This window comes from Mustela nigripes, chromosome 1, assembly GCF_022355385.1.
Source record: "Mustela nigripes isolate SB6536 chromosome 1, MUSNIG.SB6536, whole genome shotgun sequence".
NCBI lineage: Eukaryota > Metazoa > Chordata > Mammalia > Carnivora > Mustelidae > Mustela > Mustela nigripes.
In genome coordinates this window covers 4,658,342-4,674,164 of record NC_081557.1, presented here as the reverse complement: position 1 = coordinate 4,674,164, position 15,823 = coordinate 4,658,342, and the positions used below count along the sequence as shown (strand labels likewise).

The 15,823-nt window shown below is 52.9% G+C and overlaps 1 protein-coding gene across 5 annotated transcripts in view; it reads right to left on the bottom strand.

The window, feature by feature from the left end:
• Positions 1–4,108: 4,108 nt before the first annotated feature.
• Positions 4,109–15,823, bottom strand: part of KMT5B (lysine methyltransferase 5B) — a 52,717-nt gene continuing 41,002 nt past the window's right edge. For 4 of the 5 annotated variants that reach the window (XM_059399614.1, XM_059399602.1, XM_059399609.1 and 1 more), the window contains 2 exons: positions 14,957–15,153; positions 4,109–8,426 (listed from right to left, as the gene is read on the bottom strand). In XM_059399614.1, coding sequence (XP_059255597.1) covers positions 6,943–8,426; positions 14,957–15,153 — 1,681 coding nt within the window. In that variant the 3' untranslated portion in view covers positions 4,109–6,942. Of the gene's footprint in view, positions 8,427–13,662; positions 14,658–14,956; positions 15,154–15,823 lie in introns of those variants that run through there. The other variant, XM_059399619.1, reaches the window with a different exon arrangement.

Here is a 15,823-nt window from a genome sequence, read left to right as displayed (position 1 = left end):
CTCTGAACTTCTCGGCATCCTTCCAGAGCACATCCTGTCCTTCCTTGTCTCCAGGACTCCTCCGGTCTGCCGCCTCTCCGCCCCCTGGGCTTACGAACGATTCATACCAGGGTCTCTGGACACTTCTTCGTCTCTCCTCTCCCCGCTCTGCGTTGGACCCTGCCTGCCTCGATTCCCCAGCAGCAGTGGCGCCTCCTGGGCACCCCCTCAGGGTTTCTCACTTCCTCCCATCCAGGCCTGTGTCCCACTTTCTGCCAATGTATGCACCTGCCACTCGTGGCTCCGGGAGAGCCAGTCCCGGAACCCCGTGCCTTTTGAGTGCCCTGAGTGAGACACATCCCGGAAGGCAAGGGAGCAGACACCTCCCGAAAGGCCCCTGCGGAAGGAGGGGAGGCATGGGGAAGGAGGAGTGTGCTCTGGGAACGGAGGAGGCCCAGCGTGGCGGACAGAGGCATTGGCCAGAGGAAGAAAGAACTGGAAACCTTGATGTTCGTCCGCCATGTCCCAGTGGAGCCTGGTTCCAGGGGCCCAGCGATTTGAAGCTGGGATGGAAAAGGCTGTGATTGGAGGCTGGTGGTGCAGGGGTTAACCGGAGAGGGTAAAGGTCAGAGGCCCGGAGGAAGCCCAAGAGCGCACTCAGCCCTGGCCCTGGCGACAAGGGGATGGGGCCCCAGGCAGAGGCTCAGGGCTCCTGTCACTCCTGAACAACTGCATAGTCAGTGCGAGGTAAGCCCTGCTTACCTCGAGGTGAGAAAACAGAGACCAGAGAGGAACCGCAGGGAAGGGCAGCAGGACCCACAGCGCTGGGCCCCCAGGGACCGGGCCTGAGCACTGCCTGGAGCGGGTCTGGGCCACTTGGAGGCTGCTCAGGCTGTCCGTCACTCCCCCTTCCTACCCCAGGAAAAATGCGGTTTCACTGGCAAGAGGAGGAAATAAATGTCTTTCTGTTTGGTTTGTGGGAGTGTGACCTCCAACCTGCCAGAGGCTGGGGAAGAGATTAGCGGTCGCTCCCCATCCGCATCTGACTCCCCGCCCCACCTGCAGGTGTAAGAAATCACAACATGCGCGCGGAGGCGGGGGCTGGGCGGTTAGCGGTGCAGGAGTGTTCTCGCTCCCTGGACTCGTCACTCTAGCTTCCAAAGTGTGTCCCCCTCCTCCTATGTGCCTGGCTACGTTTGCGTGAGGTCATTGTCGAGATGGAGTCAGCCGCTCACCAGGCTGGAAGAAACCTTGGACTTTTTCCTGGAGGTCTTCGGGCCTCCTCTGGCTCGACTCACTCAGCTCAAGGCCAGTCCATGAAGCACCTTACACACTTCTCAAGCGTCGGGAGTCTATTCGACTCGTGGGGTTAGGCCACCGTGCTGATCTGCATGATAACCTCCGGGCAAAGTTCCCCTGGCCCCGTATAACTGCGTGGTAAGGAGGGCAAAAGACAGTGATTACCATTTGTCATCCGCGGAACTTTCCAGAGTTAACCTGGGAAGCCGGGGCCTTGCGACATGGGCTGGCCCAGTGACCCTTGGCTCTGGAACTCTTGCTAGTGCTCTCCAGGCATGCATCCAAAAGCACCCAGGACCTTGGAGCTGGGTCTGGCCCTGCGACCTGGCCAGGTCTGGGCAGGTCTGGCCCTGCGACCTGTGGCCTCAAGCAGGCTGACTCATTCACTGAAACAAAATTTCTGAGCATTTGCTCACCTCCCTTTCGGCAAGGCGCCCCCGTCCCTGAGTAGGGGACCTCCCCGTGTTTATCCCCTGCAGGCTGCTTCCAGCTAGTGGTTCCCAGGACTCACAGGAAAGGGTGTCAGCTGTCATCTTGAGTGACCTTGGTTCTGCCCAATGTCTTGGTCTCCCAGAACCAGGACACTCTCTCTCAGGCCCCATCAGCGTCTTTGCCATCAGTTAAAGGCAGTCCCTCCGAAGCTCTGAGGGCCTGCTCTGGACACAACCTCCTCCCCTCCCACTAGCTTGTCCGTTCTCTGGCCACAGGTGCATCTCCAGGCCTCGGGTGACTGTACTGTCCCTGACTAGGGGCCCACTCAGGCCATAGACTCTTCTTCTCTTCCTTAACTGGTACACTCTCCGGGAGTCTTCATTCAAGCCCTCTCCTGCCCCCCCCCCCCAGCCCTCTATCCTGCCGTGGTCTGCCCCCGACCCCCACCCCCACCCCACCGCCACCTGGGTGAGTCTCGCACCAGGGCTGAAAAGTGCTGTGCTCCTCTGCCTTGGCTCCAGGGGTGTCTAGAACACAGTCCAGTACCTAGAAAGTAATTGGTAAATGTTTCCATAATGAATTGAGCTGCGTTTGGAGAGTTGGCTTGCTTTTCCTTTCTCGACTTTGGATCTACTTCTTGCTCCTGAAGCTCTGAGGGCCCTCACCTCCTGTTTTCAGACAAAACAGAAACTTTCATTGCCGGAACTGGCCCCCCCACAGCTCCGCCTCGTTCCTCTTGTTACCAAGGAAGACTGACCCAGACTAAGGCCAGCCCGCCTCCCCCAGACTCTGAATAACTCCCCCACCTTCCCTTTTGTGAACTCATCCCCCGTGGAAGTTTCTCATCTCACTGTTTGTCCCTCATTAACCACACAAAGCCCCGCCTTAAGGCCACCTGCCCTCCCAGCTGCTTCCGCTCTCCCCACCGGCCCCTCCTCCGGGAAGCCCCTGTTGCCCTCTTCTAGGTCCTGGTGAGGGGAGGGGCCGGGCGCTCTGGTCCCCTCTCCTAGGTCACTGTCACCTGCTCCCAGGGTTTTAATTAATTACACCTCTTGCCTCCCCCGCACTAATACAGACTAGGTGCTCAAGGAGTATTAAAGAAATGCAGCCTTACTCTAGGTCACTTGGGTTCGCGCCGGCCAGGGTCTCAGACTGGCCAGCCACGTGCACATCCCCTGCCAGCCTTCTGGTGTGTGAGCGGCCCCTCGGTGGAGCAGACTCAGTTGGGGGGAGGGGTACTCCCAAAAGAGAGAAGTCTTGATCGATTGAACTTAGCAGAAAAACTCACGCATTTGACAAGGAGAAAACAAGATCTGGGAACGGACAGATTTTCTTTCAAAGACTGTGACCCAAGTCACCACAGGAGGCTGCAGGCCATGTTGGGGCCCCCAGATCGGAAGCTTTGCCAACAGTTTCCGTGAACATAAACCTGATGCCCTGGGAGGTGCAGTAACGGGGGGCGGGGGTGGCCCTGGCGGGAGGCCCCGTTCTCAACCCTGCCCATCCACACGCCCTGCCGCTTCCGAAGGACTCAAAATCGCTTTTCCAAAGGGCCTGCCCACTAGTGAATGCAAGCAGTGCCCACGCTCTTGACCTCGGGGAGGGAGTCGCTGGAGACTGCGTCACCCTCGCAGGCCAAGGCCTCGCTTACTGGAACCCTGGGGTTACCAAAGCGCCTCTGGGCTTGGAAGCAAGCATGACTGGGTGTGTGCCAGTACCAGAGCTGGCCCTTGAGGGACGAAACCACACAGGGCTCCGGGCAGCATGCTGCAAGCTAGCTGCCACCGGGTAGTGGGTGGGAATGAAGCCGGCTGAGGCGGCAGTTTCAATGGGGACATCAGCGCTCCCCCGTCCATGCTGCGTCACCCACCCTGCCTGCCTCCGGCATCCACGGGGACTTCACGGTGCTGCAGAGAGGTTTTTTTGGGGGGGGGGGCTGGCAGCTCGCCCAGGGCCCCTCAGATGCAGCAGGGCTGGACCAACTCCTGCTCCCCGACTCCTAAACCAGGCCCACGTCTCCTCTCAATCGGGTCTTGCTACAGTAACTAGGAGGACAGAGGACCCACGCCACCCGATAGGCCGGTTTTGTCCATTCAGAGAGGGCAGAAACCCAGCCCTTGGGAGTTGCGCAGTGTGGGGTCGGAGAGCGGGGGGGTTGGAGGGGAGCCTCCCCAGGAGACAAGGACTGCTTTCCCGTCTTTTCAACAAAAGGAGCGGCACTGGAAGCAAATGGGAGGCATTTGGGACATAGGCAGCGGCTCAGTTCGGCTAACTCTAACTCGCAGATGCTGGAAAGCTTGTAGACCTTCCACTTGACAAATCCTACTTGAAATGGAAGCCTTGTGCTGAAAGGCACCCCTTAGATCCTTTCTTCTCAGACACAGCGAACACTGGCCAGATTGTTTCAATTTCCGAATTTATTAAAATGATTAACCTCAATACTGCAAGTGCATGTACAAAATATTTGTAAAAAATGTTTTTAATGAAACGTTAAAGAACTTACCTCAAATGCTGAAAAAGTCCTTTTTTTTCATTCTTTCAGTACAAGGAATACATTATATCTCAAAGGTATTACAACTCAGCAAAACAATTTAAAACAGTAATTTGAAAAATGATTGAAAATCGAACACTTTACATGTATTTTTATGATCATCTCCTAATTCTTACAATGCCAAAATCTTTACGAATCATTGCGCAAGCTCAAGCTTGAAGTTGTATGGAACGCAGCCTCTTCCAAGTGGTCACCGTGTCACCCGTGTGTGGCTCTCGCCATCCCACACAGGGAAGTTCCACGGCGGAGCCCGAGCAGCTCCGAGGCCCCCACCTGGAAAAACGGAAATCAGGTTTCCCTGAAAGGTTTGTGCACCCCGACCCCAGGGCTCCGCTGCTGGGCCCCTGGGGAAGGTCAGCTTCGAAAAACGTAATTAAGTTACTAAAATCAAGCTTCGAAATGGAGAAATGTGGTATTTTGTGACTTTTTCCTTTAGGGGGAAAGTCCTGAAATGGCTGTCGTTGGTATTCCGGGAGACGGTCTGAGACTTAAGTCTCTGAACCTCTTCGACATGCTCCACACTAAGGCGGGAGTGAAAGGGGTGGCCCACAGCTTTCTGGTACTTTCCAGACACGGAGTCTATGCTCGACCTTCCTCAGTGGCTGGAGACTCACACTTCTCCCCTGAGGGACAATGTGAGGACAGATGTGGTCCACAACGCGCTCTGAGGGCCTCGGGACAGAACCCGGGGGAACTGTCCTGCTTCGCAGCGGGGGACGGACCACACGCGGAGCAGGGGCGGGGGCGGAGGGTGTGGCAGGGAAGCGGGTCTGCACCTGCCCTCCACGCTACCTGAGGGGTGACCTGCATGGGACAGACGGGAATGAGGCGACGTTAAGACCATACAAGTAACTCCTTAAAAGAACGTGAGGAGAAACAAAAACTCTACATTGCAAACACTTTTATGAATATTAATTTCTACATGGAACCCCTATTGGCAATTGTTTTATGGGACTCAGTTTAAAGGATGTTCCCCAGAACCTGGCAACCAGCAGGAATCACCAAAAGTAAGAGTAAGCATTGAGGTTTTCTCCACTGGACTTTTTGTTACGGGCAGATTCCTTTTAATATCTTAAGACATGGGCTACTTTTCTATGGATACTACACGAATCCCCTAAATCGATCTTACTCAGGAACACTGTATATCTGAAAGTACACGTACACATTTCCCAGAAATAAGGAGACCCACTGGCGTCAAACACCTGCTACAGCTTTATATTCCCAAATTCTTTGTCCAATGATTTGTAAAATAATCCAGAGAAATGAAAGGTTGGTATTGAACATAAAGTAGTAATCAAGAATTTGCTCATTAAGTTACTTAAAATTAATTTCTCTTCTCAAAGTGCTTCAAAAAAAAAAAAAACAAATTAAATCTGACTCCTCTTTTCGTTTAACTGATAATATAGTCAAAAAATCTTTGATATTTTCATACATAAACTAACATAAGCCAAGAACTCCCACTGATGCAGTGCTTAAAACTATATATTTTATAATCTCCTATTTTATTGGCATGAATATTTCTAAACTTAAAAACCTTCCTGGTAAGTTCTTTTAATTTCTTATGACAAAAATTTCTCACAACACACAAATATTTACAACATATACATTGTTCTCAGTTCTTTACATTGAATTTCAAAGACAAACATTTTTATAGGTTACCACAGAACAAAAGCTGTGACTCATGTTTTTATTTCATAAACTATTATAAGTTAAAGTGAATAGAGTTTTTAATATTCCTTGTAGCATTTTACAAGTGCAACAGAAACCTTGAAGACCCAAATTAATTAAGAGAGCTGTAGTTCATTAGATAAATGTTGCCTGTTGTCATCACATTGTTCACAGCAAAGTTTTGAAAAAATAAGCACCAATCATTCTTGCAAAGAACAATTTTATCTAAAAGGATTGAAAAGTGTTAAATACAAGGTCTTTAATTTACATGACAAGCAATAAATACACGGACTCGGAACTCGTCCTCCACACCGCCGCTCTCGTACAGACAATGTACTGGAAAGTGAGCGGTCACGCGTGTCATCATTGTACTTTTTTTTTTTTTTTTTAAAGAAACCAATTCAACTCCCGACGGATGGTTTGCTCTTTTGAGCAAGGCCACGCACAGTACACCTGGGCCAGCGGACAGTGTGAAAGGGACAAAACTCCGAGGTGGGGGGGACATCTAGCAAATAAATCAAAAAGCCAAAGATCATTGCTGGTGATATTAGCATATACTAGAAAACCTTAATATGCTGCTACTATGATTTGTTTTAAATTATTGTTTAGTCATATATTAAAGAGCCAGTTGATGCTCTTGGTTAAAAAAAAAAAAAAAAAAAAAGGGAAGAGGAAAAAAAAAGGGAAAAGAAAACTGTGTAGCCACATTATTGTTTTCAACGTCCCGTGTGGAAAGTCGCTGTCACTGTACAATTTCGCTGGAGCCTTGATTTTACAACTGGGCTTTCCCTCTAACTCAGAATTGCACGTAGGAAGGCTATTTAGAAAGTACAATAAAAATGTGCACAAATCGGGCGTCGGGAGAGTCAGCGGGCTGCACGCGTTCTACAGCAGGACGCTGCTCAGTGGAGGCGAGGGAAGCGCGGCTACAGCGGTCTCGGGCGAGGACTTACTGACGGAAACTTGTTTTTACTTCTTTAAAGGAGGTTCCCCGGGCCAAACGGAGACGGCGCTCAGGCGTTGAGCCGCAGAGACTGGTCTTCTCTCCTCCGGGAGGAGATGTCGATGTCGATGGAGTCCTTGCCCACGATCAGCCGCAGGCGCTTGGCCGGAGGGAGGGGGATGAAGTCGTCCTCGAAGTCCTCCTCGTAGTCCTCGTCCTCCTCGCCGCCGTCGGAGGAGGACGGCTCGTCCGTGCTCTCCTCCCCGTAGCGGCCGTAGTCGTCCACCTCCATGCGGGACTCTAGCAGCGAGAGAGGGTCGCCGCAGCACAGCCCGTTCTCGTGGAGCCCCTCGGGGTGCGGCCCCCGCCCCTCCTCGTCGCGCTTCAGCTGGATCTTCAGTTTGGTGGCGCTGCCGCCCGCCCCTGAGTTAAAGCCGTTGTTGAGCTTGGCTACGTACAGGTTGTTCTCGCTCTCGTGGTCTTTGCTTAGCTTGATGCTTATCTTTGAGGAATTCATGCCGTCGCTCTCCGGGTCGTTGGTCTTGCTGCTGCTGTCGTGGCGTCTCCGAAGAGTCAATTTGGGGATCCCAGAGCTGTTCTCCAGGATCAGCTGTGCGTCATACCTGGTGATTCGCCTCTTCTTTTTACTTTTTGCAGTTCTGAAGCCGTCCTTCACCTTGAAGCTGTCGGACGTGACGACCGGCCCGCCGTCGGGCGAAGGCGCCCAGTCCGGGTAGGCCCCGGACGCGGGTTCCGGGGCACCGTGCTCGGCCGGCTGGCAGGGGGCCCCCAGCACCTCGGGCGCCACGCCAGCTTCTCCAGGGGAGTCCGGCCCCTCGGCAGGTTCCTCGGCTTTCGCCAACGGTTTCCCAAGTTTCCCTTGCCGTGATTTCTTCTTCGACAGGCTGCTGTCACTCCTCGGACACTTGGCTTCCCCGCTGGGCGCCGCCCCGGGGGTCAGGTCCCCCTCCTGTGCCGGGGCAGCCGGCTGTTCGCCACCACTGCCGTCCGGGCCCACTGCTGGCGAGCTGCTCTTATAGCTGTCCGACGGGCTGGGATCCAGTGGGAGGTCAGAGGGCTCCTTTGGGGTCGTCCTCGTCCGCGCGGACCTCCTGGTGGTATAGGCGCAGGGGGTGCCATGCCCCAGCGGCGGGGCACCTCGCCCGGAGCCCGCCCGGTGCTCCCGCGCCGCGTGTCTAGTTAAGCACCCGCCGGCTGCCGCGGCCGGAGCCGGTCCCTCGGGCTCCTTCTCTTTCTTAATGGGTAAGTTTTTATACAGAACTACTTTGGGCTCTTTGAGTACTAAGTTTCCCATCTCGAGTTTTCTAGAAGTGCTCTTTTGCTCCAGACGTTTGCAATGATTTCTTAATTTTATCTTTGAAAGTAAAGGCTTTGTAGGCTTTTTCAGTTTCTTTGGTACCCTGGAACTGTTTACATGAGTTAGCTTAGATGAGGTAGAGTTGGAGGAAGCTGGAATCCTTGACAGAGACTGCCTCGTTAATGTTCTGTTCTTGCTGTTCTTTTTCACACCGACGGAAGATTTTCGGTTGGGAGCTGCGAGTTAAGAAGAAGAAAAAAAAGGATGAAAACCAGTCCGGGGAACACAGGCGCACTCAACACACCACCCAAACCTGCTGGCTACGCGAGGGTTGGATCAGAGCAGCGTGTGAGGGGACCCTGCTGGTCTCCGCCGGCACACGGGCACCCCCATGCCGCCTTCCTGTAACTTCCCAACCGCTGCCTCCGGTTTACGGAGCACCTCGGCACCTCCTGCAGCACGGACCTGCACTCCACCCAGAGCTCGTCCATAACCCATTGTGATACTTGTCCGACATGTAAGTATTTCTTTTCCTCAAGTCTTTGTAAACTTGAGGAAAAATCAGATTTTCTTTCACAAATTCTCAACATCATTCAAGTTAGGTTTCTAAAACCCGTGACTCATGGACTCAAAGGAAGGAGATTACTTGACTGGTAATACAGCACAGAAATACGTCATCGCTGAGCTCTAACAGACACTCTACCACAGTGGTTTCAAACAAGCGAGAGAGACCCTAAGAACTATATACTGTCAATCCCACAACGAGCTGCACTACACAAAGTTCTTGCTCCCACTCCGCGAGGACCAGCAGACTTCCAGGGGCGGCAGAGCGTTCTCGGCTGCATCCCTTCAGGGACCGCCGGCTACCAACCACCAACCGAGGTAGGAAGAAGCCTGCGACTAGAGTTACACTCGTGGGACAAAGGGGGATCCAACTTCCTCTGGACAAGCGTATGGAAAGGCTGCGAGGACCCTCCTGGGAATTGCCAACCCGAGGACCCCGATCAGATTCGCAAAAAGGCTTATGGGTGACTCAAGTTTAAGCTGCTTCTGCAGTGAGCTTGACCTTACCAGGGACTTTCTGCTGTCTTTACGTTTTTCTCTCTGTTGTTTGGACCTGTATGCACAGTGTTTTACAGGAGTCCATTTCTCAATTCCTTATCGCCCCCCCGCAGCCCCCACCTGAAATCCCTTCCTCATCAAACTACCCCAGAGTCATCCACTAAGGAAGCTGAGATGACAGAAGTAAGAAAACAGGGCGAGTAAAAAGTGACTATGGGTAAACCGAGCACACTGCCCGGCAGAGACTGTCGCCGTGGACTTGGCCAAGGGTTGCCAGGGCGATGGCTGTTCCTTCTGCATGGCTAAGCAAATAAGTTAGCACTAGTTAGCTTCTATTGAGGGAGAACAAGAATGCGCTACAAGCATTCCCAACATAGCAAACCAGCAAGAAGAGAAGGCTCTATACTCAAGAGTGTCTCATAAGAGGATCTGGGGTACCCAGACCAGCACAGCTCCCAGGAGCGAGCACCTGGACTGGACCCAGAAGGCGCTTCTCCATATGGGCTACCCACCCCGAGGCAGCCACTCGTCCTTAGAACAATGGGAGTCGTGGTTTGGGCGCCATTCGACCGGAGAACTGACGTCGCATGAACCGGAATCTTACAAACTCGCTGGAAATGATTTTTTAAAACACGAGCCTATACAGGGCCTTCTTTGGTTATAGGATTTCTTTATGCTCATGAGGCTTCCTATGAGGTCCACTGAAGACATGTGCTTGCCGATGTGAACGCACGCCGGCGTCCGGCACTTTGGCCTTCTCAAACTCCACTGTGAAGTCCCGGTTCGGCTCAGACTCCTCAAGGACCACTCCAGGACCAAACTTGGTGGCTGTCAGCCTCACTGTTCCTTTTGCTGCCCGCTCCCGCGCCGTGCCCGCACCACCCCTTCAACCCACACGCACCCCACGCACTGGACCGCAAGCCCGCTGCGACCTGGATCCAGCTCGTCCCTCTAGTGAGACAGCCTCTGGCAGCCCTGGAAGACCTTGTCGTGCCGTCCAGCGGCCACTCTCCAGCCCTGTCCTCCTCTTCCTTTCTCTGCAGAATGGGATGCTGCTCACCGCTTTTCTTCCTGAAAACTCCCATCCCCCTGGCTGCCCACAGGGCCACACTCTCGCGTGCCCTGCCCTCTGCCCCCCGCAACTGCATGCCTCAGGTCTCTGCTGTCCTAGACCCTCTGGAAACTACACGCCTTCTCTGGGTGACAAGCACCCACCCTGGCCCCCCGCACGGCTCTTACCACTGAGGCACCGGCAGCTCCCAAGCCACCTTCTCTAGCCTCCCTCCTAGATTACAGGTCGGTACCACCACACACCTGCCGGCATCTAGACCGTCCCGAGGATGGACCCCTCATCACAGCCAACATGCCCCCCGAACTGAACTCAGCATCAAGCTTCACGGCTGCTCTCCCTCTAAATTCTCCATCCTGCGCAGGAACACCACCATCCGCACAGACAGCTGCCCAAGCAGGCGGCGAGAGGTCACCCCGCCCTCTTGCTTTCCCTACCCGCCTCCCCCCGTCGGCCACCAGGTCCCATAGAGCCCCCCCCCCCCCCGTCTCTCCCATCGCTTCCCCAACAGCCTGTTCTCCACCCTGTGGCTGTGTGACTTTCCTAGTATAACACGTCACTGCCGGGCTTTTAAGACTTTCAGTAACTGAATGCCCTCAGAATAAATCCAAAAATTTCAACAACGGTCATATTCCTCCTTCCTACCCCCTACTCCAGCCACGATCTACTTTCCTGATTCGGGTCCTACACACATCCCGGGTCTTCATTTATGAATTCCCTCCACCCTGAAGACGCTTTCCTAAGCCAGCCCCCTCCCCCCTTTAAGATTCCACTTAAGAAATGCTTTGCTCAGGGAGACCTTCAGGACTTTCTACAAATGACCCTTTCTGTTTTCAAAGCACCTGAGATCCTCCTTAGTCTGGCTTATATCTTAATCCATTAGGTGAGTCTCATTTTCTGGTGATTCTGAATTCACCCCTGCTTCCGAAGGACTCCCTGGCTAGCCAACTGCGAGACCCACCCACAGGGCGCTCGCGTTTGTGTTCTAAAGCACACAGAACGGACTGTGTTGGATGCTATGGATTTGTTGATATGGAGATCTCACTTACACGTGTTCGTGTACTGGTCAGTCTAGACTTTCGTTTTAAAAAGTTTCTCAACAAAACCCAGCAGAGGTATGATCATCAAGTCCAAGGTCAGAAGAGACCCAGAGAATCTGGGCAAGGCCAACGTGAGCCATGTGATGAAGATGGGAGCCCTGCGGGCGCCAAGGGTCCTCCTGGACGGGTCTACACTGTCCTGGTTCGGGAGGACAGTGATGGTAGGCTAGAAGAGGAAGACAGCAGCCATGCTGCCAATGAATGGGAGTCTGTCCAAGGACTGAGGACTCTGACTCAGCAGAGATCAGGCACCCCTGCGGCTCCTCTGGCCTCAGTGCAGCCACACCATGGGGCAACTCTACGGCCTGGCGGCGGGGACAGATCTCCAGTGCACAAATCAAAAACAGTCATTCTAGGTGCAGAGACACATTCTTAACAATTATTATATACTGATGCTGTGCGAATGGCCCAATCAGTATGCTCTCAATCCTAACATGCCTTCTTCGTAGTGCTATTAAGTCCACGGGGCAACCGAACGCGTCCGGTTGAGCGTGCCTCAGGCCGCCCACCGGCAAGGGGGGAGAGCTGGCATCTGGACTGAGCGGCATCTGTGACTCAAGAGCTACCGTACTAAGTATGCCACAGAGTTAAGTGGCTGTCCCTAGCTCCCAGGGACAGGACCCACACGGCACGGCCCTCACCGCCACCTCACAGTGCCCTCCAAAGCACAAGGCAGCCCTGTGTGCGCATCGAGAATGACAGCCGACACGAGCAGCGAAATGACATCAAAGCTTCCTGTGCGCCTGGGCTGGCTTCGGTACTGGCAAGGTCCCAAAACGCACACTCTGCCCATAAACCAAGGGAACATGAGGGCCGGCCAGAGCCTGGCATCTTCAGAACTTGAAGATTCAGAAAACCCTGAGTGAGACTGTAGAGTTCAGTTCAAGTATGTCAGGCTCAACAAGCACCTTCCATCGGACACGACCAGCCCAGGCCGGCAGGAGCAGCCTGCAACGGCTGTCGGAAATGGACCGAGCAGTATCCTACCGGCTCAGCTTCAAGGAGGGTTCAGATCGACAGCGAGGTCTGTGACTGCTGACAGTGAGAAGAGGGTGGCCCAGTCCACTCTCTCTAGGACAGGCGCTCCAGAGTTAAGATAAACTTATTCCACCCGCCTTGGCTTCCAGGCCTCACAGTAACCTGTGGCACTGGCACGACTCACACCCTGGTTCGCGGCACTATGGGGGGTGTGTGGCCTAGCCATCGAGCCACAAGAGGCCTAAGATACCACGCTCTTCTAATAATGGCCTTAAAATTCAGGCTTGTGGACTGAACTTGTGAAAATGGATTTCTTGTTGTCTCCTCTTTCCAGATGCTAAAGCCCACAGTCAAACTCGTGGCTCTAGAGACACCTTTCAAAAAGAGATCTGCGCAGAAGGAAGAAGTTTTCTCCCGACTAGGCAGAAATGTTTCTCTAAAAAAGAACACACAAGCTGTTCAGCACGTCCTTTGGGAGAGGCTCGGACAGCCTGGGCTTTGCTCCCAGCTGCGATCTCAAAAAGTCCTTCTTTCAACCAGGTAGGAGGTTATGGTCGAGACACAGACACCAAAAGCAATCCCTTCTGAAAGAAAACCCGTGGGGACCTGACAGGACACTGCAGTGACGGCCCAGCGGAGGGTGGGCTGCGAGGGCTGCTGGTGGTAAGCCTCCAGCTCCTCCAGAGTGGGGGCCGCGTCTGTCCACTCCAGCGCCTGGCCCTCCACGGCAGTGCCACCACCCTCCCAGTCCTCACCACTGTAATCCTGCAGAAAGGTGATCTGAACCGTCAGCTCCCCCCCATCGGCAATCACTGGGGAGCGCAGCATCGCCCCTCGGTGAGGCTGAGACCCCGGGTCAAAGGGACCCCGGCTTGCTCTGCGCTTGCAGCCTGCTTGGCGTGACGACCCGGGTGCTTCCTGCACCCCGGGGGATGGGCCTGAGTCTCAGACATCTCCACAGCTCTCCAGCAACTAGGAGGCTTCTGAGGATTTGGCTTACTAAGAAATACTCCCCAGAGGGCCACATGGTAGTCGGCACACTTTCAGTGGCTGCCTACGTTACGCTCTTTTTGACTCCGTGGTGTACTGAGTTCAGTATGCATACAGTAGGAATAGAGTTAATGCCCCCCGTGTCACAGCGCCGTCCGGCGTGCGCAGCATGGTGGCCGTGTCCGCGCTCTGTAGTGTTTCATGCATGTATTTCTAAACCGGGCTTCACAAGTCTCCAGTTTCGCCAAGGAACCAGACTCCGAAAACAAAACGTTGATTATGTTCCATTTATTGTGAGAACCAACAGTCAACAGCGAGTGGCGGGCTAACTGCGCTCTTTCTGCTCACTTGGGGCAGGGACATTGGACTAGGAACACGGTACTGCTCTTCCGCTACGGGGTGACACCTGGCCCCTGACCTCCAGCAGCAGGTGGACGCAGGAACTCACGGCATGACGTTACCCATCGCGGGAGAGGCCTTCCCCTCTCGCCTGGGTTTTCTGCAGGGGAGGGGTGCACCGCGCTGGGTTGCAAACGGCTGAAGACGGGGTGGGGGGAGCCTCAAGCAACGCGACTTCCAGAGGCACCAAGGCGCTACCAAGGACCTATGGCCACCTGGCAGGGCAAAACAGGTGTCCCTAGGGATCACTGAGTCAAAACGTGGAAACTGGATTCCTGTCAGAAACAAGTCAGACTAACGCGCCTACAGCTTTAGTGGCAACGAGAGGAAACTGGTGTTACCCAGAGGAAACCGGCCGCCACCAGCATGGTCCCAGGACTTCAAAGTTCCACAAACAGGACGCACTTCCTTTTGCCCGGCTAGGTTGGCTCCGCTTTCTTTCCTCTTTATGCTCCGTTCTGTTTCCAGTTTCCATACTGTCTTGCCCCCACGCACAACCGGTATCTTAAGGGCTGGCTTCTTCGTGGCACCTCTCTTGCGGCTTTCCGTGGTGGCTAGGGCACCACGTCAGAGTAACAGCGACCTTCCGAACGCTCCTCTATCGCAACTCTGAGCCTGGGAGCTGGTGGTCTGGTGAACGGGCTCAGTTCGGTTGGAAAGGGCAAGAAAGCGACAAAAAGGTGGAAGCCTTGAGGCCAGAGCTATGAACTGCCCAGGCTGGTGTCACGTGTGCTAAGGGACTGGCTCGGCGTGGGGACACGGACGTGCCTCCACACCTCTACCAGTCCTTCGTCTTCCTGTAGGACCTACCACCATCGCCACAGTCAAACTAACACCTTGAATATGTTTCTCTCAAACACAGGACGACCCTGGAACACATGATGAAGAATGTAGTATCCAGTTACCAGGAATTCAAGAAAAGCAGACAGTTCAGTCTAGAGGACAGGACTGAATCTGGAGGCGGGATACAGACTGCTTTTATGCTCGGATCGTTTCTAGAACCTTGCGGTGCTGCTGAAGCATGGGAGTCCCAGAGCTTCTCTCAATATTTAAAAGATCGAAACTACTGAAGTGAAGCACACTTTAGAAAGGCAACTGTGTGAAAATACTTAAAAAAATAATAATAATAATAAAAGAAGACAGATGCTTATCAATCTCCCTTACTTACTTGCATTGTTTTTTTCCTGAGTGGTATCTGCATCAGTGTTAGAGCTGACAGATTGACTGTCTGAGTTTTTGCTGCTGTCACCTAACTTTTTAAGCCTATTTAAGCGTTTATCTGTCTCTCTGAGTCCGTATTTGCTATTGATAACAGGAGCAGGCGCAGGCAGTCCCACTCTGGATTTAAAAGCACCGGTTCCCCGTCTGAAAGAGAAAACAGCACAGGTTAAACAGACAGTGTCCTTACTCTAAGGTCAGGTGCTGAGGGCTCACGACCGCATCATGTCAACAGATGCGGCGCGCTGATGAGGCCTCAATAATCACTGGAAATCTGTCAAGTCTAGGACTCGCAAAAGAATTAAAAAAATGTATAGAAAACTAATGCAGAAAACCCTCTAAACTTTAAACAACAAATTACTGTGACTATTATCAACTGATTATTCACTGATTATTCACTCCTAGACCCTGAAGTCCAGGTGTAGATGGAAATAACTAATTTTTCCATTTCAAAGCTGGTGAGTCCAGAGTCAGGCCTACATTGTGGCTGAATTAACCCATCTGTTAATTGTATTCCAGCTCTGCTCTACACAACTTACCTCTACAACACTGCATATTAAGAATTAACAAATTAAAAAGGAATCAGAGAATTTCCATAAATTAATTCATTACTTAGAACTTGATGTTAGATATAGACAAATATTAACTAAAAATCTATGCAAGGTGGCTACACTGTATCAGTGAAAATCTGACTTCTAGAACAATAAAATCTTTATTAATTTCTTTCATGTTACCAAGATAAACATGAATGACCATAATTAACACAATGTTACTTAATAAAGGGCATTAAAAGACTTGCTTTTATCACAGGACAAGA